Source organism: Pieris brassicae, chromosome 2 (assembly GCF_905147105.1).
Source record: "Pieris brassicae chromosome 2, ilPieBrab1.1, whole genome shotgun sequence".
NCBI classification, from domain to species: Eukaryota; Metazoa; Arthropoda; class Insecta; order Lepidoptera; family Pieridae; genus Pieris; species Pieris brassicae.
In genome coordinates, this window is record NC_059666.1 from 17,420,597 (window position 1) to 17,447,756 (window position 27,160).

The 27,160-nt window shown below is 32.0% G+C and overlaps 3 protein-coding genes across 6 annotated transcripts; 1 reads left to right on the forward strand and 2 right to left on the reverse strand.

Moving 5' to 3' along the window:
* Positions 1-3,300: 3,300 nt before the first annotated feature.
* On the forward strand, positions 3,301-8,312 carry LOC123720259 (facilitated trehalose transporter Tret1-like). Its single transcript, XM_045676798.1, has 4 exons — positions 3,301-3,329; positions 5,138-5,273; positions 7,254-7,980; positions 8,306-8,312. The coding sequence occupies exons 1-4, from the start codon at positions 3,306-3,308 to the stop codon at positions 8,310-8,312; spliced, it is 894 nt and encodes a 297-aa protein (XP_045532754.1). The 5' UTR covers positions 3,301-3,305.
* Positions 8,313-10,641: 2,329 nt separating this feature from the next.
* On the reverse strand, positions 10,642-16,725 carry LOC123720741 (sugar transporter ERD6-like 6). Its single transcript, XM_045677476.1, has 3 exons — positions 16,657-16,725; positions 13,596-13,731; positions 10,642-12,767 (listed from the first exon to the last, which is right to left on the reverse strand). Exons 1-3 carry the CDS (start codon positions 16,696-16,698, stop codon positions 11,509-11,511), a joined length of 1,437 nt encoding a protein of 478 aa, XP_045533432.1. The 5' UTR covers positions 16,699-16,725; the 3' UTR covers positions 10,642-11,508.
* Positions 16,726-19,710: 2,985 nt separating this feature from the next.
* Positions 19,711-27,070, reverse strand: LOC123720103 (ell-associated factor Eaf). Of its 4 annotated transcripts, XM_045676593.1 has the most exons (10): positions 26,783-26,953; positions 26,552-26,653; positions 26,215-26,341; positions 25,911-26,003; positions 25,589-25,727; positions 25,197-25,318; positions 24,677-24,800; positions 23,821-24,106; positions 23,477-23,582; positions 19,711-23,224 (listed from the first exon to the last, which is right to left on the reverse strand). In XM_045676593.1, exons 3-10 carry the CDS (start codon positions 26,309-26,311, stop codon positions 23,142-23,144), a joined length of 1,050 nt encoding a protein of 349 aa, XP_045532549.1. In that variant the 5' UTR covers positions 26,312-26,341; positions 26,552-26,653; positions 26,783-26,953; the 3' UTR covers positions 19,711-23,141. The 4 variants fall into 4 exon arrangements, with proteins under 4 accessions (XP_045532549.1, XP_045532552.1, XP_045532550.1 ...); XM_045676596.1 differs by lacking the exons at positions 26,552-26,653; positions 26,783-26,953 and adding an exon at positions 27,051-27,070; XM_045676594.1 differs by lacking the exon at positions 26,552-26,653.
* Positions 27,071-27,160: the final 90 nt, after the last annotated feature.

The window sequence follows — 27,160 nt, forward strand, 5'->3', positions numbered from 1 at the left end:
TTGCGACCTCAGATTCTTGTAAAACCTGTTGTAGATTAGACCCAGACCCAGTAGAAACCTGTAGACACCCGTAGACCCAGTCCCCCATAATATCGACGTTATGCAACCGACCTATAAGTATCCTAAATAGATATACTTGTACGAAACGTTATCTTATCGAGTTGTAAGTATATCAGCAACATCGTCGAAATTTCAACTTCTTAAACGACGCTGAATCTAAATGCATCTGCATTCGTAACTGCGTCCTACGTTTGCTTGGTACGGTCGCGCTTCCGCTTTTCATGCGGGTTCCAATCAAGCGAAAAAAATAGTTAAAGTTACTTTACAATATTTATAATCGGTCTATTTGCACAGCTGGAAGATAATTATTTTATAAAACATTATTTGAGTATCATCATATAGTTATTAGTTAGCTTGAATGTTCGACCTAGTTACGTGTACCTCGGGCTTGATTTTTTTTTTGCGAAGTCCTCAATATGCGCTCGAGTGGTCAAGAAATACATCGTGATAAAACCGGGCAACCATTAGACGCTAAAGTCCATAGCGTGTATAATCACCAATTTTCCATTAATATGATGTGTTCATCTGTATCCATTAATATGAACACAAAACGGATACAGAAATCTATAAATATACATATAGAAAGCCTTAGTTGACTTATCAGCAATATCAATGAAAAATTATGCAAAAACGGGAATACTTTATTTAACTATATCGTTAGATTAATCACAAATATTTGCCAGGACTCAAATGCTCATGTTAATAATTTGCGTGAAATAAACGTCATTCCATGTTATGAAAATAATATAGCGACATTTTATAAATTCTTATTTCTCTAATCATAAATACCTGCGAGGGAAATAATGTTGAGCCCAATTAGCAATATTTATTACTCTTAATAGTGTATTATGTGATCAATATTGTGCTGTTTCGTTATCAAACGTGTTTTGGTGTATCTCGGTTAACTATTTCGGTTTGAACTTACGGTTCCAGTGATGAACTAGTGCCCCATTATTCGCTATTTTTCTTTAATAATATCCTTTATTTAACTATAATTAACCTAATGTTTTGTAATCACTTCTTTAACTACCTTCACTTGAGCTATAAATTTTTCACTGTTACTTTATTATGGAGGATCTTAAAAAGTTTTTAAGGGATGAATCCGAAATGGCGTCTTCTAGAATGCATTGCAACTCAAAATAGGTCCCCCTCGCTGGAACAAACTCCACTTGCTTGCGCTTAGTTTGAGGCATTTAAAAGTTCTGTTCTCTTCTGCCTAGAGAATCTCCAGGCCCAAATGGCGATTATATTTAAAGTACAAGATGAGCAAGAGATGCACAGTATGCGTGTCTGTTGCTGCATGGAGTTAATGAAGCGAAGGACGAAAGTCCGGGCTCCATTGCGAATATGATATCTGTCCTGTTAAAGTGTCCGGTAAATATTCCGTATCGCGCCACCAACGATTTTGAGGCTGATTTTTATAACTAGTGTTGAAAGAAAACAATTTTTAAACCGGATTAAAGCTATTTGTATTATTATAAACTAATAATTATTTACATAATTTTAAATTTTCCGACGTTTCGCGTGCTTTACAGCGTGGTCACAGTGACTGAAGACGAAAGGTATTGTGTAATGGTAATGTCAAAAGATACACAGCTATAGAGAAAGTTGTGTTATCTGTATTTATTTTCCCGGAGTTGGTATCGAGTAAAAGATGATGGGTTTTTTCAGAAATGACTCACGGTGTCCTCTATTTTCGCGGATACATATTTTAATTTTTCATACAAATTGGTAAATAACACGCAATTATAAAATAATATAAATTAACAAATAATTGATGTCAAACGTCAATCACATCACGGTTCAATTAGTGAAGGTTTCGAAAATTTTGTAGTACTAGTATACTACTTTTTTTGTAGATTGTACTCAAGTATTTAAAAGTGTCGACACTACGCGGATCACTTAATTAGTTTTTAGGCCATTTATTTTGTTTAATAGCGTCCAGTCCTTCTCGGATTAATGTATGTGCTGGTGTTCCACAGGGTGGCGTACTTTCGACACTTCTATTTTCTTTCTTTATCAACACCCTGATAACACGTCTATCGGCTAATTATCACCTTTACGCTGATGACCTCAAATTTTACGTTCAATCTACACTGGATAAACTTCCTCTTGCGATACAGGCGAAAAATGATGATCTTCATACTATAGCCAACTGGAGTAAAGACTTTGGTCTTAACATTAATCCTGCCAAGAGTCAAGTCATTATTATCGGAAGCCCTTTCTTTATTTCAAGGGTCAAATGTGCTCAGCTCCCTGGCATTTACCTTGATGGCGTGGCCTTGACTCTTCATAAGAATATTAAAAACCTTGAGGGTCTTCTTCGGCCAGACGTTATCCTGGGGTCATCACGTAAAGGAAATCAACCGTAAACTTTACGCCGCTTCTTATGCTCTGAGACGTCTTTCTAATTTCTTTCCTATCCGTACCATGCTCATGCACCTCTGATATGAATGAAGAGCTACTTGATAAGATGGAACACCTGCAGAATTTCCGCATACGTTTCATATTTGGGCTTCGGAAATTTGACCCTGTGTCAAAAACCCCTTCTTATCTCAAAAATTACTTCAAATTCTTAGGTCTTCCAATAGATGTTCATTGGAAGTTCCATTCCACAGCTCATCCTTCATAGGCAATTCATTTAGGATCTCCGGCATTAAGTTGTGGAATAGGTTTCCCGACTCCATACTACAACTCTTCTGTATAAATACTTCTTAACCTTATCCTATCCTGATCAATCGTGACTTGTGTAATTCTTGTGTTTCCTTTTCTTTTGCATCGTTATTCGCTGTTCATGGATCTGTAAGATTAGCTTTTTAATTTCGGTCTGTTATTAATATTTTTGGTATTACTTTAGATTCAGGATTTAGCAAGATTTTATATAACATTTAGTGCTGCACTTCTTGTAGTCATCATTTTTCTTTTTTAGCTTTTCTCTTATATACTACTATTCTCTTATATACCTATATTACTAGGGTAGCCAGGAAGAGGTCGCTTATTAGCGATAAGGCCACCCGTTGCATCCCTTGGAATTTTTATGTATTGTGTTATTTTATTTTTGCAACGAAGTGTGAATAAATAAATAAAATTAAAATAAATAAAATAAACAATAGTTCATTTTTATCGTTGTCCTCAAGTGGTGTGGTTGTTGATACCTCATAAAGTATAGAACCGACCACACTGTAAATTTCAATTTTGTGTACAAATTGTGTTTCTCATACATACTATTTGGTGTAACAACTGCAATGGAGGCCCAAACATTGCGACAGGTACATTAAATTTTATAATAAAATGTTAAAGAAATTTTAACAATTATGATTTATACTTGTAAAACTGTTTATTCAGACAAGACATATTGTAGTCTGATAAAACTAATTTTTAGTAACATATCTTCATGTTAATTAATTTTAATGTATGTTATATGTTGAATGAATGAATGAAGCCTTTATTTCAAACAACCAAGTTCTTACATCTAATAACTAATCGTATGAATTTATATATTTTGATATTAATATTATAATTAATCTTAAACTTCCTCGGTATTTGCTTGTCTTCCGACATAGGCCTCCTACAGATTTTTCCACTGTAGTCTGTCTTGGGCTGTCCTTCTTTATAGTGGGCCTGCTACTTTTTACTTTGTAGGTTAAGTAGTGGAAATCCTTCTTTATCTCTTAAAACGTTTGTAATTCTCTTCTAATTTTTCCATTTATAAACACCATTCACTATGTAAAGTAGTGTTTACAAATTATTTAAATTTTTTAGACCATCTTTAAGCTATAAAGACCGTTTTAGCCTTAACCATCTCTGTTTTAACGTGGGTATTTATAGGTAGGTATGTGTTTATTTTTTACCTAAAAAAACCTAAATAGGAAAATGTTGGTCTATTAATGAGCATGGAAAGTTTTATAAATACCAGTCCTCGGTAAAATGAAAGGCCCAGACAATGCACGTATAAAGAAAGTGTCGCAATAATATCTCCTTTCTCCTCTAAAGTGCCACTATAGTGCGATAATGTAGGAATCATCTCAAAGCTATGAAAATATCTCATTGTACTATAATCGTATATGTCATTACGAGTGCAGAAAGCCTGTCATTGCACAGAGTTCCGACAAATGTCTATCCGAGCCGAGGCGCAAGTTGCAATGACGCTTCAGCACGTGTACTGAACAACCATTTTTAATTCGTTGCGAAAAAATGAAGCAATTTAATAAAATAATAAAAACACAATAGACTCAACTACCTAATCAATTATTTCTTATAAAAGTTATAATTCACATATACATTGAAATTGGTACAGTTTTTATACTAACTGGGGAAGTTTTAGGTTGCACATTTACTGTTTGAGACAAACTATTATTCATTCGAAATATAGCTTATTCTAAATATATAAGTTGCAACTTTGTCACCTGCGATTTCGTAAGCTAAATAATAAAGAAAAATATAAGTATTTATTAATAAATTACCTTTGTGGCTAAATAACGATCTTCAAAGGCTTCGTTTAAAAACCTTTCCACTGTATTCGATGTTAATATTTTCGACATTTTAGTTGTAAAACCGTCTGATTGTCGTTTTAAGAAAGTATTTAGTTTTAAGTAAGTGAATATTCCAATATTCACTTATATTCGCGTTGTTCCTTATTTTCAGCATACCTTTTATCGTTGAAAACCTTGACCATAACGGTTTTAATTTTGCTGAGAGTTCGGAGAAGTATGCCAACATAATATTTTCTGAAAAACTATTTGCTTTTTTTGTCTTCTCTTCTTGAATAAATTCGTCGTATGTAGCGAGATTTGACTTTTTGTAAGTTTTTCTCCGAAGCATTTTGTGTAATTATACTGTGTTCCAGGAAAAATATTAAACTAGCTGCCCCCGCGAACTTCTTTTCAACCTAAAATGATTTTTATACTTAGCCTAATTTTTTAGTTGATTAAGTATGAAAATCAAACAAAACCTTCATCCTTCTAGTTACTACATATTTACAACAACAACAACATATTTTACTATTCATTCTATGAAGATAATGAATCATGCAGTAGGGCTGAATGTAAAAATAACCTCATGACTTTGACTATTTCAGATTTTGGTTTTGACTGGACTTACACTATGCAGTATTTCCGATGGATATATTCTTGGACAATCCTCCGGAATGATTGATGCTTTACGATCCAAAAACAGTACAATAGTTATCACCGAAGATGAGCTTTACTGGATTGGTAATATATGAAGTTTTCTTTCATCCTGTTTCGGAGCATATGGTGTCCTTTGTCTGCTTCTGAGATTATTGTTTTTAAGAAGTACAAACTACAAAAATTAAAAACTCAAACTAAGATATTTGACACAAGATATTGAATTCACGTCTAGCGCAACAATTTATCAGTCTCGATTTGCCAGGGTCGATTACATGGTTAACACACACAATACACAGTTGGCGCTAGGGGATGCCACCAGTCTTATCTCATACCATTTTTCGAGATCTATCCCGAAGCGTAAATGACGAGATCTCGTGGCAATGGAAAATTAATCTCTTCGATGAGCAAGCGTATATCTGAGCGTCGCATAGATGCAATCTCATCGTTAATTGAAAATCCCTGTAATTTTAAAGATGACTTGGAACAGATGAAAGGCGATGTAATTTTCCATTTGCCTTGTAAATATATTAACAATTTAATCAAATGATATCTTCTTTCTTGGTAATAAGATTAACAACGTAACAGCAAACTAAGCTGAATTCCCTCTATGAATGATTGCAGAAAATTAGAATGATCTTGCTGTTGCTATAAAAAGAAACATGTTTCTTTAAGAAGAGTTAAAAAGATACACTAAGAGCAGCTAAAATGTGTTCCTGAGAGATTAGAAAGATTAGAATGACTCGTAAAAAAGATATGAATCTGAGTGAATATGTGTTGGGAGGAATAGCTTTTTTACTTTACAGTTCGCTTATAATTTCTTACGTTGATGCCAACCAGTGTTGAAATTGAGAGGATATTTTCAGCTGCTGGGTACATAGCGACTCACGTAAGATACCGCTTATGAGATAAACTTTCGATATTATTTGTTTCTTATGAAATTATTTCCAAAATCTCTCCTTAATATCTAGGATAGGTAGATATATGAGGAAATAGTTATTTATTCACCACTATGAAGGCTTTTATTAAAACGACTAATGAATATGTTTCGTGTTTTATAGACTGATAAATATAAGTTACAATAAATATTTTTCTCTAAAATAATGTCGTATCTTAATAAATCTCATAGATTAATGATCTCCACTCAAGATTGCATTCCCTAGTTGTCGCCTTTAAGACACGTTTGGTGTGCTCTGTGTCTAAACTTAATAAATATATTTTTTTGTTATATATTCCTTTAATTTTAGTTTTGCTTCGTAATCTTTTCTCTTGTTTTGTTTTGTGTTGAATAACTGTAAATGGTCGGTTCAAACAAATAAAATAAATATCCCTATCTTCAACTATCAACCATGTAATTTATCTGTGAACTGGTAACGAGTTCTTTCCTTTTTCAAAGACAGGTCTTACACATCCTTATTTAAGTCGTTTGGATAAAACCCGCATTTAATACTTAGGTTTATTAGGTTTTGATTATAGAAGAAATTTCTTATTCCATAAGTTTAGGTCATCAAGCCCCTGTGTTTTCGTATGAAACAGTAGGCTTAATTTCGTTTGGTCACATATCTTTCTGTGTTTTATAATTGTATACCACAGTCAACAATACTTATTATTAAAGCAGTCCTGAAATCTGGTCAGCTACATGTACAATCGAGATACGTTGCGAGTCAAAAGTTTTCATGATAGACTAATAAATAAACAACGTCTTTTGTCCTAGTTTTGTCAATACATAATACACTGTTCTTTGAAATAGGAAAAAGCAGTTTAATTCTAAATACCTTCTTATACAAAAAAATGTTTTAAAATTATATTGTTTATTACTTCATTGCACATAATTAATACACACATTAAAATTAGAATATAATTACGCAGTGCAAAATGTGTTATTCTAATTATTTGTGTTATTCTATATATTCTAATTTTTAATAAAATAATAAATATTTTCCTAATTAATGAAGCGTACATAAAAATAAATCGGCAAGTGTACGATGAAAATATTTAAATTTAATGTAATTCACATTAAGTTATTAAATATATAAGTGTATATATAAAATTTGATTTTTGTTTCAGCGTCGTCTATCCAGATAACCTGCTTCTGTGGTTTTGCCATTCTCGCAATTCTAACTGAAATTTTAGGCCGAAGAAAAGCAATATCTATTTTAAACGTACCAATCCTAATATCTTGGGTAATAGTTTATTTTGCTAACAATATGGCTATGTTACTGATATCCCGAATTATATTAGGCATATCTTATGGCGGTGTGATCTTATTAACGTATATCTGTGTGGGTGAATATGCTTCTCCAAACATAAGGTCTCTCTCTTTAAATTTAATGGGTAGTGTAGGCACTTTATTCGGAGCAAGTTTAGCGCATCTCTTAAGTCTAATTATGCCTTGGAGGACTGTTGCATTGATTGGAATAGTTCCTACAATTCCGGCAATCGTCATCCCATTCTTTTGGGTTGAAAGCCCAGCGTGGCTGGCCTCAAAGGGCAGATTTGAGGAATGTAAACAATCGTTTCAAGCGCTTCACGTTACAAATGATGTAACAATACGGGAGCTTGCATTGCTTATATCATTGGAGATAAAAGAACAAAGTAAGTTCAAGAAGAACATGTGTTTATTTGAGACGATAAAAACAAAGATATGGATAGCCATAAAGCAGAAATACTTTTGGAAGATTAGTATTTTGAATACGACTATCAACATCTACAGAATCGCGGGAGGGCGCCTACTCTTTACCACTTTGGCAATTACTATACTAAAAGATATAACAGGTGATAACGATATTTTAAGGCAAACTATATTTATAGATTGCTTCTTTATACTTGGAGCGATGCTTTCTTGCATCTTGGTTAAAAGATTCAAAATGAGAAGTTTACTTTTCACGTCAGGAATTGCAGCGAATATTGTTTTATTGATTTTAGCTTTATATATATATTTATATCCAGGTAAAGATTATATTATTAATTGGGTTAAAGTGTCCCTGTTCGCTGTTTATTTCATAACTATCACGGCAGGGCCCTATGCGGTGTTAGAAACTTTATTATTGGAGATAATCCCATTGAGTGTTAAAACATTTTTTATATTTTTTTACGGTGCTATAATTGGTGTATTTCAGTTCTTAGCTATAAAACTAATACCGGCCATGTTAGAAGTTATCGGTTATCATGGAATATTTTTTCTTAACGCTTGTATTGTTTTTATAACTATGTTATATCTATGGTTTTATTTACCTGAAACCAAAGGGAAATCTTTAGAAGAAATTGAGTGTTATTTTAAAGATATAGACGATAAGATTAACGATTTAGAATCAAATGAACAGCATTACGAAATAATCAAGTTGACTTAATGTGATGTAATGGTAATTAAATAAAAACATTAATAAATAAATGTGATATTTTTTTATTAAAAACTGTTTTATCAATTAACGATTGTTTTACACGAAATAAAGGTTTGAATCATGATTTTAATATTTCCGGACTCCTTTATTTAATGTGGCATCCTTGTCAATTGTACATAGATTAGCATAAAGTGTTAATAAAAATTATATGTTCGTTTCGCTAAATACTGTATTCGACACACACGACACTGTTTTTCTCAAATTACACTTACAGAGGTCAATGCTTGCATTATAAAGGAGTGATTTATCTTGCGCACTTAATTACTTGAAACTTATAAGGAGAGATACAAACCAAATGCCTAAAAAAATTGTCGTAAGATGGTGTATTATATACAAATTCCTAAGAAAGTCATATCATTGTAGTCTTTTTTAAATTAGTATCTGAACAATAATAATGATAACCAATAGCGCTACAATTTTCTAGTCTGGGCTGGGATTTGTGACGATAGACTAGTAGGTGATCAGCCTTCTGTGTGGAACACACGCCATCGACCTTTTTGACCTAAAGTATGCACTCATGATGTTTTTCTTCACCGTATGAACGAGTGTTGAATGTAGAACGGAATGCTGAACGAAAGTCTATTGGTGCACAGTCGCGGATATCTCAATAAATTAAATTAGTTTTCAACGAGGACCTTTGCGGCGTTGTTTTTTTGTAAACATATAATCTTAACATTATACAATGTTCTCCGGGAAGACTCGATCCCAGGGGTGTTTCTGCATTAGAGATTTTTTTACAGTTAAGTTTGTACACAGGTCTTAAATTAAAACAAAAAACAATCTAATTGTTTATCTAAATTTTAAAAGTTATTCGTTTATATTAGTTATTATTATATTAAATGCTACAAATTATATTTACTACCAGTTCTCAAATCAAGGGCGTATAACGGACGAGAAGAACTGGCAATAAAATCTCCATCACTCTTTTTAATCGCCAAGTTTTTGGTTTACAAAATGTTTCTACCAACATACAACATGGCAACCATTAAACCATGTTCCACATGACATATTTAATTAATTAACTATAATAATAAAATTATTATATGTATATAAATGAAAAAATAAATAAAAAAGAATTGTCCTTTATCCATGCAGTAGGCATGGTGAAATAGGAGCACGCACCTACGTGCGTGCGAGAGAACGACACCATTTAGGTGACATAGTCGAAGTAATTAAACATCACCGAATATACAAATTCAATCCGACTAGTCACCAGAAGTAGCACTCGTTCACTAGTACGAAGCCTGACCAGCCATCGGCCCACTCGCCATATTTTGGGGAGACGACCCGACGCATGTACGCCGCCACAAGCATTGACATTTAAGCGAGCATGACGATCCTTGAAATGTGAACTTGACGATACGATAGGACGGACAGTTCTTCATATGAGGTGGTTAAACAGAGAAATGCTAGCCTAAAACATAAAAGTTTTCTGTTAGCCGTTTAGATTTTTTATCTAGATAAATGCTGAGTTAGATAATTTTAAACAAACTGATGCTGTGTAAAACTTAGTAGAGCTTTCTTTGTTTTAGTAAGGTTGATACTACCCCACCTATAAGCTTTTCTTACATATGTATATCTTTTAATAAATGTAGCATCAAAAGTTTCGACCACAAAGCACCAAAAACTCCACCACAATACATGGATAACTTTGACTTTTAAGTCTTCTACATAAACCAACTACAACCTCTTAACCATATATATAACTAATCATAATATAAATCGTGACTTTTGTAATTGTAATTTTTTTGTAATTGTTGTGCTTTAAAAATATACAATTTTTTATTGTATTTTAGTACGTAGGATTAATTGTGTTTCTTATGATTAACTTTTAGTTTTATTTTAGATGTAAATATCGTTAATTTATTTGTCGTGTTTATAGTTGTGTTACTACATTGTCTGTAATTCTCTATATAATATAATATATAATAAATAATAATTATTATGGTCTCTTTGAAGGTTGTGTATTATAAATATAAATATTTTTTTTTAGTTTGTGAGAAATGCGAACGGATGAAATGATTTATTTTAATTGATAAGGCTGTTATGTTATTGTATATGTATTATTAATTTAATAAAGTGTTATTTTATAAACAATCAAACTATCTCATTAACTAAACGCTAACGAGCATAGAGCTCGGTATGGAGTCATGTAAAATTTATTTATAACCAATTATTCTTATCAACAATGTCACGCATACATATCAATGAATATTGTCCTATCTGACAGGATAATAACATATAATTGCATTTTTTTTTCATTAATCGCTATTAATCAATTAGTAGTAGTTTCCACATTTTTCCACAGATTAATTAAATATTTATATTTCAGTAGTAAAAAAAAATGAAATTTTGACTTGTTGAAGGTTGAAAAATTAAAATTAAAAAGGAATCGAGATGTGACTATAAGTTTCAGAGAAATATCCGGAAATACAAGCCTATTCTACGACATAAAGCAGACGTTATTGGAAGCCTACATTCATATTGATCAAACTGGTCTGGATGATAACACTGCTACTACAAAAAAGATATCGTTCCAGATCACTATAGTTTATTTAATAATTTTTAGCTTAATTATGAACAGAAACGAAAAGAAAATACCTTTTTTAGTATTGCATCTGTTTTATGATAGTTAAAAAAAAATAATTTAAACATTAAAAATCGGATGCGATCGGAGTGTGGTTATCACATCATGATGAATAACTAATGGTTTCATCTTCAATTAAAACCAAATCTTTAAAGGTTCAATCGGCCAATTTAATATAAAAGCTTTGCATGTAGAACTTTAAAGTCGAAGTGTTGACCCGTGAAATTTGCGTCAGTTTTAAAAATCAACGTTAGTTTTAAAAATCTTTTCATACACGATATATGTACATATGTACAATAACTAAAAGACGTAGGTATTACAAACAGCTTACTCATTATAACAATTCACGAAGACGTTCATTATTTATGTGATCGAATTTACCTGTCCTGAAGAATAATTCGACATTTTGTAAAGTTTTACCTTTAGTTTCGGGCATATACCTCCACATATAAATTATACAAAAGAAAACAATAGCAGAATTAAAAAGAAAAGTTCCAGAATAACCTATATTATCAAACATTGTTCCCGCTAATTTGATCCATAAAAATTGTATTGTGCCCCCTAGCCCTCCAATAAGAAAAATACTAAATTCCTTTATATGCAAAGGATGTATTTCAGCCAGAACTATGTCCAAAACTGGGTATGGTCCGGCATTAATTATTATACAATAACATGCTATAAGAAGTATTTTTATCCAAGGATACCATTCTTTATTTGGCACAAAGTATAACGATCCACTCACTAGCAATAGTAAAATATTTGCTATAGTCCCAGAAACGAGCAACAGACTTCTCATCGGAAATCTCTTTACCAAAAAGCAAGATAATGCTGCACCAAATATCCCAAACCCGTCGACGACTATTGTATACAATAAAATATCGCTATCTCCTGTTATTTCTTGTATCATTGTTAAAGCTAATGTAAAAAGCAAAATACGACCAGCCGCAGCTCTATATGTTCCAATAATAACACCAATAACAATAATCCGCCAGTAGTATACCTCTTTACATGCAAACAAAAATTTGACGAAGGCACTATTCGTGTTACTCTGTATCAGAAACTCTCTTTTCTTCTGCCTTTCGTGCGTGATTAGTTGCCGAAGCTCAGATTCTCTTACTTCACTTTGAGCATGTAATGTCCAGAAAGCCTCTTCGGATTCTTCAAACCTACCGTGTGTTGCCAGCCAGGACGGACTTTCGGTCCAAAATAAAGGAATCAAGCAAGATATCCCTGTTGGTACCAATCCTACTAACGCAACATATCTCCAATCCATAAGAAGGCAGAGTACATGTCCCAATGTGACGCCAACTTGAGATCCAACGCTGGAAATAAAAGAGAAAGCGTATTGTCGTACGTGGGGATCTAAATATTCCACAATGCACACAGAAACAAGCATTGCTACTCCTCCAAAAGTGACTCCGACTATGACTCTGGTACATAAAAGAAGAATTTTATCCCCCACGAAGTAGAGTATAATCCAGCATATTAATAGAGGAGTACTAAGTATTGATATTGATGCTCTTCGACCCAGAAGTTTGGCCAGTATACCCACTACCAAGAATCCAATTACGCAGGTTACGTTGATGGTGGATGCTGTAAGAAAATATATTTGTTTTTAATAGACCATAGAATATATAACAGAAATGATTATCATACTTGTAATTGACTTTGCAATTTTCTGCTTTATTTTGGAACTTAAACCCTAACTAGGTTTGTTGCTAATAGGAAAGGAATAAAGCGCCATACAATGTATCCACTGAAATATGTGGCAAATCTGTTGAGCCTTTTGATATTTTGAAGGCCATAGTGCTTGACCATATCTTAGTCTGGACTTTTATTTTACGAAAGGAAAGCAGTGATCAGGTTTCATATGAATTTAATAATTTCACCTCTTTCTTTAGGTGTGGAAAAAGTTCAGTTCTGACTTTGTAAAATGTTATAGAGCTTTATAACATAAATTTTTATAATTTTTATTTATATACATTTTTTTAACCCATCTGGGTATATTATAGGGGTTTCTTTGCTTCTTTATTCTACGTATATAAGTTTTGAAACTCTAAAAGATTCACTGTCATGCCGATAGCCTTAACCGTTTACGAAAATATAAATAATAGTTTAAATAAATATAATTATGTATATTGTATTTGGTTTATGGGAGTACAAGACCTTTAAATAAAACGAATTAACGAATATAAACCCTCATTTTCCTAATATTCACGCAACTCGACGTTCCGAGTGTAATTCAGTACATAATGTTTCTGTGCCCGATGTCGACTAATGTTAAAAATTAAATTAAATCGCATGTGTACATGTTGTACCTGTACAAGAATGTTTATTGATGTTTCCATTCCACTCCATCCGAAATTCTTATAAAACCTAATATTACCTAACTATTCTAGAGTAATATGAACGAGATATAACCTATCCATGATATGTCATCATCTGTTAACGGTATAGTGCTGTCAGAAGCTCTTAAGGCATCTGTCATTCCTGACATCTGACCGAAAATGAAACCGTCGGATATACAGCAACATGTCATCCCAGCTATCAGCAGTATCTGAAAGATTAGAAAACACATAAAAGTATGTATATAAAGAAGCAGTTAAGTGAAAACCTAATGATTAAGTGTTTTCAAAATGTTCACGTCAACTAAAGTAGGTAAAGTTTCACGTGTTGGTTTTTTGTCTAACACACTCACGGTAAGAAGTTCACCGGGGAGCTAACCCTGAATGCGCACATATTATGATAAAATTTATTGATTTTAACAAAAGAATCACGCTTAAAGTTATTTTAAGCAATATGGTAGCAAAAGCTAGCCGTCAAATTCGAGTCCCAATTGTGACTTATCAGGTTAAACTTATTTATTTCATTTAAGAACGATTAATCAACCCGAAGTAGTAGTTCATAATTTAAGCAGAAATTAAGTTCTTTGAAATCAGGCCAATTACCGTAATAAAACAGTACGTTATAAGAATCTCGTAAATATTACTTGTTTCAAAAATGTATTTCCAAATATACCGTTATTTTTATGAGGGTGCTACATCTCCTTTTGCATATTTAAATGCATGCCTCACTGCGATAAACAAACATCGTTACAAATGTATAGTAACTTATTGTTAACTGACTGCATAATTGTCACCGCCTTTTATCGCTACATTCTGTGTTTCTTTGATTAATTCTATATATAGATAATATTCTGAATATAATCTTCTCAGCATGTAATATGAAATTAGTTGAACTCAGTGCCATAACAAATGTGTCAGAAAATTTAATAGATTTAGTAATTAGTTTGAGGCTATATTATTTAAAGAATCATGGAGTCATCTTGCAGGCAAGGTTGCCATTACTAATTTGCTTCTTAATAACGAACGATTATTGGTGACTTAAATTAAATTGTTTAACAAAGACTATTATTTCCTTTAATTTACGTCAGAATCTAATAATTTCATTGTAGTACACCGTATAAATTCTTTCATAAAAATTAATTAATAACAATATTCTATTGTTTCTATATAATTTGAATAATAATTGCCAACCAGATGAGATTTTTAAAATTCGTAATTCATTTCTTCGTATTTCGTAATACAAAAACTACGAAATTGATAGTGTAATTCTAAAATAGTAATTATAAACAAATACGTCATTACGTAGTTTCCGCCCATCGCCAAAATTTATTCTATCATACATAACTAGGTTAAATGAATGATACTCTTACCTGCCGATACCTTTCGGTTATTTTTATAAAATATATCTTTCACTATTTACTTAGACGCTACAGCGTAACTTGTTTTTATACATACGTGTAGAAGGCGTACCCAGTGACAAAAAAGCTCACTTGTTATATAGTTTATGTCACTAGAACTAATAATACCTAGTCCAGCCATAATTTCTGTTACTAATGAAAATGCATTTTTAATGAAGTAATGTAGTAATATTAAAATTGATACCTTCTTATTTATTCAAGTCTCAGCAAAAAATAAAAAAAATATTCTATTCGAAATGGCCATCTTTGGCCTTTACAGGATACAGACCTTAAATCTGTTTGGCCACGAATCTATGGATTTACATACTGTTTCCAAGGGAAATTTCGTCACTGCTTGCTCTAAATCGCCGTGACGTTTAGAGCAGGCTATGTCCTCTAAAACTGACCATAATATGAAGTCTAAAGGGTTGAGGTGTGGGCCAGATGTGGACCAATCTTCAGCTCTTATTATTATTATATTAGTTCGTGCCTTGTTACCAGGTGCAGAATCCTGCTGGAAAGTCCATGGTGTAATTTTAAAAGTGTATTGCTAAGAGGTTTTACAACATGATCCAAGACTATCTTGATACACTTTGGCACAGTTTTCTTTTTCACAAAAATGCAGTTTAGTGACTCCTTGATAAGACACGCCCCACCAAACCATCACTGACGCAGGATGTACCTTTCCGAGCACTTGAGCAAATTCTATAGAACTGTGAGCGTACGCTTTATCATTTTGCTTATGCGTCCTTCACTTGTTAAAAAAATTTCATCGCTAAAGAGAATATTTCTGTGCTTTTCACCTGCGTATCGCGACAGAAGATGTTTTGATCAATCCACTCTCTTTAATTGTAAAGATTGATTTACGGCCTCTAAATCGACGATAAGAACAGAGCTTCATCTCTTATTTTATAATACGCGACAGAGTTCTAGCGTAAATCTTCGACAAACGAAGTGTGTTTGTATCTGTTGATAGTATGATATATGAATATACGGCTGATACCAAGCTTTTCAAGTCTCTAGAATATGACCGGCGGCTCCATACTCTCTGTAACACCCCATTCCATATATGTAATTTAATAATAAACAGGAAGAAATATGTAAAATGGCGCAAAATCTAAAGAAATTTTTATAAATAAAATACGTGTTCCAATTTCAAAACAATTAATAAGTTGAAAAAAGGAAAAGCTCTTATGTAACAGTATTTATGGCCAGACTAGTTATAAAAAAGAGCACTCATTTTGAAATAATCAAAAAGGAAGTGATGTTTATTGCAGTAAATTATTATTTTTTGTATATTGGCGCGTGTACAACGTATGTTAATTAATATTGTTGTGAAATAATGAAATTGGATTTATATTTTTAAAATAGAAACGCGATTAACAGACAATGCAGATATTTCATTATGATCCATCGTTATTTTTGTTATACCTAAGCTCAGATGTGTTTCAAATATCCTGACTTATTTATGGATGAAAAATCGTAGTGTGATATGCTTTATTTATATAAATCAAATTTGAATATATATGTCACAGAAAATATGATACAAAACAGTATAAATCCTTATCATAATAAGGTATATTGAAATCGTGTCGCCTCAATCTTAAGTATTTCCATGTTTATAAACTTTTAAATGTCTAGAGATGACTCCTTCAATCAATGAATAAAACATACATATATGTTTAACGAAATTTTAAATGAGTAGTTTGTAAAAATAAGAAACTAAAACAAAAAACTCACCAGCTGAATTTTATTGGTAGCATGATTCGATTTTTTCGTCATGTTTAATTGAAAAACACTAACAAGTACCACGTCTCAATAATAACTAAACTCTAAAGTGATTCACTCAGCGTTGAACAACAGCGTACAATATTGCGAGGTTTTAAGTGGTAGTTACACTTTAAGAAGGAAGGACTTTCCTGTAGAGATGAAACGTTCAAATTTAATTAAATAATTTCTTAAGATAAAGATTAAATTATGTGTTAAAATAAATAGTATTTACCATCAAATATTTTTAAGTAAGAAATCGGAGAGGGTTTGATTATTTAATTTTTTTAACGGCACTGTTAAAAAAAATCATTTCTTACTTTGATACACCGCCTATTTATGTATTTCGTTTTCTGATTATTTAGTACTATTATTCTAAAAACAAAATATAATTTATTCATATAGTTAATACAATATCAAGTCATCAGTTTTTCTCAAGGGCGTCCTTGATAAAATGGGCAATTTTTTTGCTAGAGCTAATTATTCAAATTTAGGTACATTATTAAAATTTAATCGATAACTTCAAGTTAAGTTCATAACTGCTCTACATACAATTTATTTTATTATTATATATTGTTTTATTTAGTTTTGTCCAGGATTGAGCCAAATTTTTATTAATAAAAGTTATTTAAACGCATACTTACGTATTTAGTGGCCTATTTAAAGGTCGTTTGAACACGTGGAAAAAATATTACCTGACTAGTAAAATCCTATCTGATATTATTCGGCAAGAATTGCCGCTCAGCATTTCATAATAATTGTAACGCTGGTAACTGACACAACAAAAATTATTGAAATAAACGATTGTGGAATTACATATCCAGACAATTAACATGAAAGACTGTGTATTTGAGATAGGTCTTCGTCACAGCTACCAAAGCGTTCTTGGTGTTTGATGATACTGACTGGTCGTCGATGATTCGAATCGCTCTTCGTTGAATACTGTCAAGTGGAAGGAGCTGGTAGTGGATACTCCCACCCAGAGGTGAGAACCCCACTCCATGTGGGGCAGAATTTGCTCTGTATAGATTAAGCGGTTGCCCAGGGTGAAATACCGTGACGCCTTGCGAAGCACATGATCTCGAACTTAGATTTATGTAGGTGATCAGCCTTCTGTACCTGACACAACCCGTCGACTTTTTGGGTTTGAGTCATGCCGGTTTCCTCACGTTGCTAGCGAATGTTAAATGCGGAAAATGAAAAATAAGTAGATATATAACTTTTTCTATTAATTATTAGGTATTACCGCTTCACGACATACTGAATAGCGACATTGGAAAACATCCGGTCGGTATCATTCTTTATCTATTTTGATATATGGAAAACCTTAATGGCAATTTATATTATTAAAACATACTAGTTTCGGAACCACAATATCCAATATCGACGTTCATAAGTGAACTTGGTTATTTTGAGTTTGAACATTATCGACATTAAGCTAAGATTTTATAACATTGCTTCGATGCTACAACAAGCGTTTACTCTGTTCAGGGCCTATATCGAGACCACACCTCTGTTGGGACAATGGTAAAATATAATCCTCCACGCCTGTGAACTGACTTAAAATTTAAAAAATCAAAAAGGTGTTAATATAATGGAAACTATATTTTTTCATCAAACCTCTACTTGCGGGCTTAAAAAAAGTCAATCGTTTCAAAGACACTTCCGTAGTAGTAAAATGTGGATCTTCAAGCTTTTAAAAGTAGAATGAGAAATCTAATATAAATCTTATAATCATCAACTTTTAAAACGATAGGTGGTTTGAAACATTCAGCAGTTATAGAGATAACTTATTTTCTAAAATCGCATATTTATCTTTGTCATTTCCAAACACTTCGGAGCTCGTGAGCGTGTCCGACTCGTAGTATGTTTTCATTGCGCAATTTAAGTAACATAATTATTTTTCTGTTCATTTATTTTGTACACGCATAATATATTATTATATTCATTAATTAAGCACCATGGACACAGAATTACTATACTTAAATATTAATTGGACTATGTTTTAATATTCTGTATTTTACGTTTAATATTCTGTGTTTGTGTATTTTAGCTGCAAAAAAATGTAATTATGAACTCTTCAAATGTCGACAAAAAGTTACGTTAATTTATTCTAACACGTCAGAGTTCGGTATAGTATCAGTACTTAAGGCATTAATTACCGCCTTCAAAATAACCGAGGGAGAAACACAATTACCGAATGTTATAAAATTTTAATAGTGAAGTGTTTTAGTTGGTTTAGTGTAAGGTTATCCGTTCTAATAATTAATTCTAAACTTTAACCACTTTATTACATTTCCTTTATTGTATTGTATACAGCTAATTTACCACGTTTCATTCATTCATCACCTTTTATTTCAAGGGGATTAGATCTTGCAGCACATCGGAGTTCCGAAACCGGTCTTCCGGTCTCCGTCGCCAAATTTCAAACCACGAAAAAGCCAGTCCGTCCAGATGTGGCAGTTAGTGCTCGAACAACTATTGATCAGCATTCCGTTTTAATTTTTTGGCTAAAACATACCGCTGATTATGATTTAAAACTAAAAATAAGGTATTTTTATATAATATTGGGTAAACAGGTGGTCCCGCCGCCCATGGACACACAAATTGCTAGATGCATATGCGATGCTTTGCTGGCCTGTTAAGAATTGGTACGCTCTTTTCTTGAAGGACCCTAAGTCGAATTGGTTCGAAAATACTTCAGTGGGCAGCTGGTTCCATATAGTGGTGGTGCGCGGCATAAACTTTCTTCATTCTTTCATCGCTCAGTTGTGGAACGACTGTCGTCGACGGTGATAAGGGTGGTGTTTCGAAATCTGCCTTGACGTCCGATGACAAAGGTGTTTTAATATAATGATAGTTAATATGATAAAAATATACGTATTCAAACAGCTTACTTTTAAACTAATTTGTATGAAGTTTATTTATGTTGAGAGAAGAGGAAACGACTCTTCTTTGAATAAATTATAAAAATGCATATCTTGCGTACTGATTGCGTTATAATAAAAAAAGAAACAAGGCTTTCAGAAATGAGGACATATTTTATTACGATAAAATATATTAATGATATACTGTGACGTATCACGGTGCTATGCGAACGAAATACAATATAAATGAGACGTTAAAGGCACAATTTTTACGTTTAACGAAAATTCTTTAACCCCATGTCGTTAAAATTTAATAAATTTCTCTAAACTTTGACTTTGTAAGACATTCAACGTGTTGAATACAGTGGACATGCAAATTACTGTGAATTAAGAGAATTTTCGTTATACTATTTTAATTCTATCGAGAATCACTCCTACTGTAGCCGAATATCGATTAATGAGCCATTTAAATTGCCGCATGAGTTCTTAATGACACTTTTAAATATAAATAATATGATTAATACATGCATAAACTTATTGTGTGTTTTTTTTTGGTTAACATTGTTTTTTCACATTAAAATTGTAGGTGTTTATGAGCAATAATACCTCAAAATCCGTAGAATTATTTTCGTTTTCATACGATGTTGCTGGACCTTAGATTATAGGCTAACTAATAAGTTGTTTATTATAAAAATTGCATCACATGACAGATGCGACGGTCATGAAACCACCACAAGGAAGATAAAGTTTTTACAGAAATATACGTAACGTAGGAATTACGGGAGTGTTTAGCGGTGCGTCTTGACCTTAAACAAGACAACAAGTTGGAAATACAAATATTAAAATACAGTGTAAACTCCATGTAACGTACCTCGATTTAAAGACGATCTCCCTAAAGCGTCAAAATCAATTGGCTTCGGTTGGTTTAACTTTTCTTCCATACAATGATACACTGTACATAGCATTACATCTGCTCTCAATTGACACGACAACAATTGCGTAATAAAGTACTTTTTAAGTTTCTAAAATTCGTAAAAACTGCGCAGCTGTGTACGTTCTTTTGTCGCTTATGTCGCCTAGTCTTTGTCGCCTAGTCAGCAATAAACTCGACTGTCGGCATCATGCACACGAACTTTCTAAGAAATTCGTTCTTTTGTTTACCAATTGGGATTGCTCGCACGTGTACTGTTGTTGACCATGACTAATAAGTAGGCGTCATGGATAATCTATAAGTTTATCTTCTCTCCATTTAACGACAAACCTTCTATAACGCCATAAAATGCAGTCCTTTCAGTGTTGTTATATAGAGTTTACACAGTACATACAACCAAAACAAAGTACACAATCTTATCTCATTTTCACTTCACTGATTATTTACCGAGACGAATAAAACATAATTTTCTAAAGCTTATACACAAAAAATGCCGGATAAATTGTTTTCGGATAAAGATTCCTAAGACTCCCGATTTTAACAATCAGATTTTTTACTCCAGATTTTTAGATTTCCTACCCTTGAATATGAATGTAAAATAATTTACGATTATTGCGCGATCATGCGGTGAGTTTAAGAACAAACCGGTTTTAAAAGTGTCATTATTGCTCGTGCGACGTTTTCCAAAAGAAAATATATCGGATACATCGATATTCAAGCATTCGTACCATATATTATTTACACAAAGTACTATCAGCAAAATAAGTTTACATTTTAGATATTTTTAGTTAATCTATACATTGATTTTTTAATGAAAAATATAATTTACACAAATTTCAAGCCGCCATATGTCCAAGCATAGGCAACATGTCTAATACCATTGATACAATGTATGTTAAATTTGTAACAAATACACTGCCTTCAATATATGATTTATAATTAAGCCGATTATTTTAAATACTAGATTGCAGTAACAATAAGGTAAATAAATAATGTATCTGTAATAACTGTGTTTGCTGATAGTACCAAAATTTATCCTAACTTTTAACAATATATGTAATAATTTATTGCAGAATTTATTAAATCTAATATGTATAACGTTAGCGATACCGAACAAAGCCCTTAAATCTATTTAAAAATATTGGCATAAAATAAAAAATATATTATCTATATAAATTGAGGCACGTTTATATTTAACATACGCCGGTCAGTATTTTGTAAATTTCATTAAATTTTCAAATACAAACCAATTGTGACATAGTATGTCGTAGTTTTGTATATACATATACATTATCACCGCCAAAGTAAGACACAGGGTTTGACTGAAAATCGAGACTTATCTGTAAGTATTACCCATTATGTCAAAGGCCATTGCTAATAAAATGTACATGTTTCTGACAAATTCAACTTGAATTGAAACAATTTAATAAAATATACACTATACTGACCATTTTTAACATTGGAGAAATTCTAACGAATTATAGGCAGGATTATATCAAGACTTATTTTTTTTAATACTGATTCACAGAATAGAAGTTATATTTTCAAATTTTAAAGAATTTCATATTTAAAACATTGGAGCATGTTAGAATCATAACGATCAATTATCGATGGGATAAATAGGTATTGGGAATAAATAAATCTTAACGTACGTCTAATACGTGTACGCTTTATACGAAATGCGCGTACGTACGCAAAAAACGCTCCCTAGGTACGATGTTGAGAGCTTGATTGGTCTATACCAAACACATGCTGTTAGAACAAGATAAAAAACAAAATGTTTTCATAATAATTAATTTTAAATATGCAAGTATAAACTGTTTTAATTAAGGAAAAACTAATTTAAATAACATTTGTGCTTGATATAACCCTGCAAAAAAATTGAGTTTTGAGTACTCAAATTATACCCAGATGATAACATTATTACCTTTCAACATTACTTTTGATATTATGAAATATACACGTAACCGTTTAATTATAATGACAAAAAAACTGGTTCAAGATAGCAAAATAACATAATGCTAATACATAAATTGAGCATGCATTTCAAGTATTTTTGCTAAATATAGCTAATTTGATTTAACAGATTTACAAAATCAAATTTCAACTTACGAAAGATTGAAAATTCATTAAAAGTTCAGAAGTAAAAATATTATTCATAAAAACAAATTAATTACACATCATTTATTTTATAAGCTATAAAATAGCAACCGATTCATTACTAAAAATTAAAAAATCAATGGCTACAACCTTTTTAGGTCTGGGATAGGCTGTTTCATGATCATTTGAACAGGTGAACAGCCTTCTTTTTCTTTTTTGTTACTATATGTATATATAATTAGGTAAATAGTATTTATTTTTTAATTAAATTTAATAATTTTTTGTCTTTGTTAACTGCCACAAGCGTTATAAGGCCAAATATTTTATACCTATTTGTGTTTATAGCACATTTGTATAAAGATCTTTATATTTTTATTTATATTCTACTTCAATAAAAATCCAACATTTCGGTCGGAATATTGAAATCCAAAAGTCGGAATATTAGATATAAAGTGTTAAATTAACTCTGTTATGTTGACAGCAATATTAGGTTAATGATATCAACTGGGCAAATTAATTCAAAAGAATAAACGTCCGTGAAACAAAGGCGTGTGTTGTGGTCAGTCAGAGTCGCTGCCGGATTCAGACAAACAGAGATCATCGTTTAGGACATCCGTTGGTAAGGCTGGGTTGCTAGGTACACCTGAATGTATGAATAAACTTGTGTAAACATGTGTAACCATATTGTATATGAATCAAATTCCTAGTGCGTTTTTATCAATTTCTTATTATTTAACAACTTTTGGTCCTTCGAGCCAGGCTTATAAAGAAATTGATGATCAAATGGTTAAACTTACTAAAACTCTACTTTTCCTAAAATTTTCTTGTGATTATCAAATATAAAACTCTAGTTCTAAGGTCGAAAGGATTAAATACTTTGAAATGTATATCTTACCAGAAGGAATCGATGGTCTAGAGTCGTTCTCATCGCTGTCACTTCCACTACCACTGTCACTGTCACTATCACTTGATGAACTAGATGAGCTATCATCTTGTTGTTGCTGCAAAAAGTATAAACCGTTGTTAGGATACAGCTTATCCAGTGCTTAATTTATTTAAATCGCTTGAAGAATGAAGAAAACGAAGCTTGATACCAACTCAAATATTGAGATCATTGCAAATATATTCCTGCAGTTGCCAGAAAGTGCTGACAAAAATATATGTCTTTTATAATAATATAAAGTAAAGCTTTACAGTTACTCTGTGTAACTTAGAGACAAGACTTATTAAAGTACTTACTGTAGCGGGGTTTGGCGGCGCGGGAGGCGGCAGATGTCGCGATGGTGGTAGAACATGCGTAATAGGGGCACTATGCACGCTAGGGACAATGGGTGCGCTTGGAGTGTGCAGACTTGGGACATGGGCACTAGGGATGTGCGCGATAGGAGCGTGCGCACTAGGTACATGCGCGCTAGGCACGTGTGCACCGGTTGCATGCACACTAGGAGCGCTAGGACCATTGGGAGCGTCGTCCAGACCGATCATAGGAAGGGACGCTAGTGTACTGTTGCCGCCTGCTGACCAACTGTAGAGAAATTGCATGTTAGTTAAAATTACTTTTGTTCAGTCAAGTCAAATAATTTAAAAACAAAAAAATTAATCTTTGATTGACTCGCCTCGTCTTTACAATGTAAAGTTTCTCATATAACAACAACTCTCTATAAAGATCAGATGTGCAGTTCATTCAAAGTTGCTATACATGTTTATACTTCTATATTTCTTACTTCTTGACCTCTAAAGTGATTATAGCATAATTGTTTAGCTCTCATTTGCCAGATATGTATTATTAAAAATAAATGATTTTGTTCTGAGTCCTTATGGGCTCACAAAATTCTTGCAGGTAAAATAACAAATATGAAAATTTCTGGCCTTCAGTGTTTAACTTTTGTATTAATATTCAAATATAATAATAGCTTTATGGCTTATCAGTTTCTTGCATCTGGTTTATTACATTTTTTTCATATCTAATGATACATCAATTGAGTGTTAATTAAAATACTATGAAAGTCCATTGGTGCCGGTATCCAAATCCATGACGTCGTCGTCGTTATTACTTATTTCTTTATTCTTCAATATTGAACACAAATATACTTACGGCGCTTGGGGTGGAGACGTTTTGACTCTGGGCGGTGAGCGCACCATGTTATGAGTCTTCGGAGCTGCACCGCCATTAAACCGTTGATGATGCTGGGTTACTTGAGCTGTCATATTGACTGTACCTGTAATATAGATAATATACTATAAAGTCACCACCTTATGAAAGAGGAAATGCCTTAATAATAAAAATTGCACCATATGAAACCACTCCTTGTTCAGTCAACATTAATAATTTCTATGGAACCATAACATAAACATAAATTAAATCTTAGTCTTAACATACTATAGACCTCAATAATGTAAGAATGTATTATTGAGACACAGGTATAATAAGGATAAACCATGTAATATGTGGTTAAAGTAGAGTATTTATCATATAAATATGAGTATATGCATAGAGTGTTTATCTTATAAAAATCATATAGAAGAGGTTTTATCATATAAAAATAGTAGAAATTATAATTACCTTTAGCAACTTTCTTCAAGGACATATTACTTAAAAATATACAAAAACTTACCAGTATTATTGTTAGTTCGACGATTAGTTGCAACACGGGTACGAGATGTTGATCTTTGTGTGGTGTTTGTGAGATCGCTTGTAATAGGAGTCAAGGGGCGTGGCTTTTGAATAGACTCTTGCCTGAAAGATTTAAATTAAAATAACAAACTCAATTAGAATAAAGTATAATGTAAACCTTAATGATCAATTAGTATCAGTAAATTATTAGACATTTTCTTTATATGTGCTTAGATGATGCATGATTGATTCCAAACTAAAAGTAGTGCAATGCAAATATGGTAGGTTTTAATACAATGAACCATTTTTTTCAATTGTTAATGCAGTAGAACAGTATAAAATAAGGGCAACAGTTCTAGTTTTTTTAAGCCATAACAACATACTACATCATACCTTGTCTTTTTTACTTGTATATTACTTGATAATTTTTCTAATGTGATTTCTCCTGTATCTCTATCTATTATCAGCACACATTCTTTTGTATAAGGCCTTTGATTTCCCTTAAACACTGTCTGTGGTATGCCAGCACCATCTGTGAATATATTTTTTATTTTTAATACAAAAATTTACTTAAGGCAGTCAAATTATAAAATTATCCATCAAATTTCGAAAGGCACAAATGTTTTACTTGGTTTTCAATTAAACTTAGCTTAGAATTGTAGAAGTTTTATTAACCTATACTATTTAACATTGCAAATCCGTAATGAATACTTACCTAAATGTGGTACAGTTACAGTCACTTGATTGTTAGTTCCTACATCTACAGTGGCCATTTTATTAACATCAACAGAAGCTGGTTTGAAGTCATCTGAAATAAAATTAAACAACCTATAAATTTTATATGTTTATTTATTTAAGACTAAGAGTTTGAAAGTTCTTAATAGGACAACTGTGTAATATACATTTTAGATTGAAATAAATAACTCTAGACATATAAGCCCTTCACTTTTACATTTTGGCCTTCTCCTAGGCTGTAGCTGTAACAGATTACATAAAACGAAATGTAATTAAATACTTGCATTTAATTGTGTGATATTGTGATGCTTTATTGTTAGTGAAACTTGATCCCAATTTTAATTCTCTAACCTCATAGTTTAAACTATGTTTATCAGCCATTTTATTGTTTTACAGCCATATGTTATTTGCCTGAAATAAAATCACAAATCAATTATTAAATTTAAAATCGGATGTCATTAGGATGCCTTCATAACAATTTATTCAAAAGAAAACACTAAATCAAAAAGAAAACAGTATAGGTCAAGCTGCTAGTGACAGTTGTAGAAAATAAGAAAGTTATTGAATCAAGAGGTTATTTTTTTGTTTTTCTTTTGATTAGAATGTTACGCGTACACATACCAGTCACTAAACTTCATCTGATTATAATTCCTTTAAGTTATAACAGTTTAAATTTATATATTTTACTCCATATACCTTACTGCACCACATATACCATAGGATCTATCAAAATATCATAAAATTATTCATTGGATAGTAATAAAATTGTCGATAAAACTACAAAATATGGCATAATTTACGATTAAAATAATTGCTTTATCTTTACAAGATAATGACGAAAGCAACACGTACCTAGATTATTTCATAAAATCACTTATCATAATTAAAACTTTACTCCAACAAAAATCAAGTGTACTTTCTGAAGACAGCCAATTATTCTTGAATATTTATGTACTAAAAATTACTTTTCTAATCACTATCCACTACCTACCTACTACTTCGACCTAATTTCAGAATCTGAATTCCTAGTTGACGAATCAAGATAGATTTTGACATTTGACAAATACTTCAACTTTCAGGTTACAATTTGTGGACACAGCATTGAAAACAATTTATTCACCTTTTTGCCAATTTGAAGCTTTTATGGTTCACACTCTCATATTTACTGTCCCGCTCAGACATTTGCCGTTGCTATTTATTTATGCTTAGATATATTTCGACTTGTAATTG

Excerpts from the sequence above, each read along its gene's own strand:
- LOC123720259 (XM_045676798.1), top strand. The coding sequence starts at position 3,306 with ATGGAGGCCCAAACATTGCGACAG. Across the intron at positions 3,330-5,137 it reads AGGCCCAAACATTGCGACAG|ATTTTGGTTTTGACTGGACT; the intron begins GTACATTAAATT and ends TGACTATTTCAG. Across the intron at positions 5,274-7,253 it reads AGATGAGCTTTACTGGATTG|CGTCGTCTATCCAGATAACC; the intron begins GTAATATATGAA and ends TTTTTGTTTCAG.
- LOC123720741 (XM_045677476.1), bottom strand. The coding sequence starts at position 16,698 with ATGACGAAAAAATCGAATCATGCTACCAATAAAATTCAGCTG. Across the intron at positions 13,732-16,656 it reads CTACCAATAAAATTCAGCTG|ATACTGCTGATAGCTGGGAT; the intron begins GTGAGTTTTTTG and ends CTAATCTTTCAG. Across the intron at positions 12,768-13,595 it reads TGATGACATATCATGGATAG|CATCCACCATCAACGTAACC; the intron begins GTTATATCTCGT and ends ATTTTCTTACAG.
- LOC123720103 (XM_045676596.1), bottom strand. The coding sequence starts at position 26,311 with ATGGCTGATAAACATAGTTTAAACTATGAGGTTAGAGAATTAAAATTG. Across the intron at positions 25,728-25,910 it reads TGTAACTGTACCACATTTAG|ATGGTGCTGGCATACCACAG; the intron begins GTAAGTATTCAT and ends ATATATTCACAG. Across the intron at positions 23,583-23,820 it reads CGCCGCCAAACCCCGCTACA|CAACAACAAGATGATAGCTC; the intron begins GTAAGTACTTTA and ends TACTTTTTGCAG.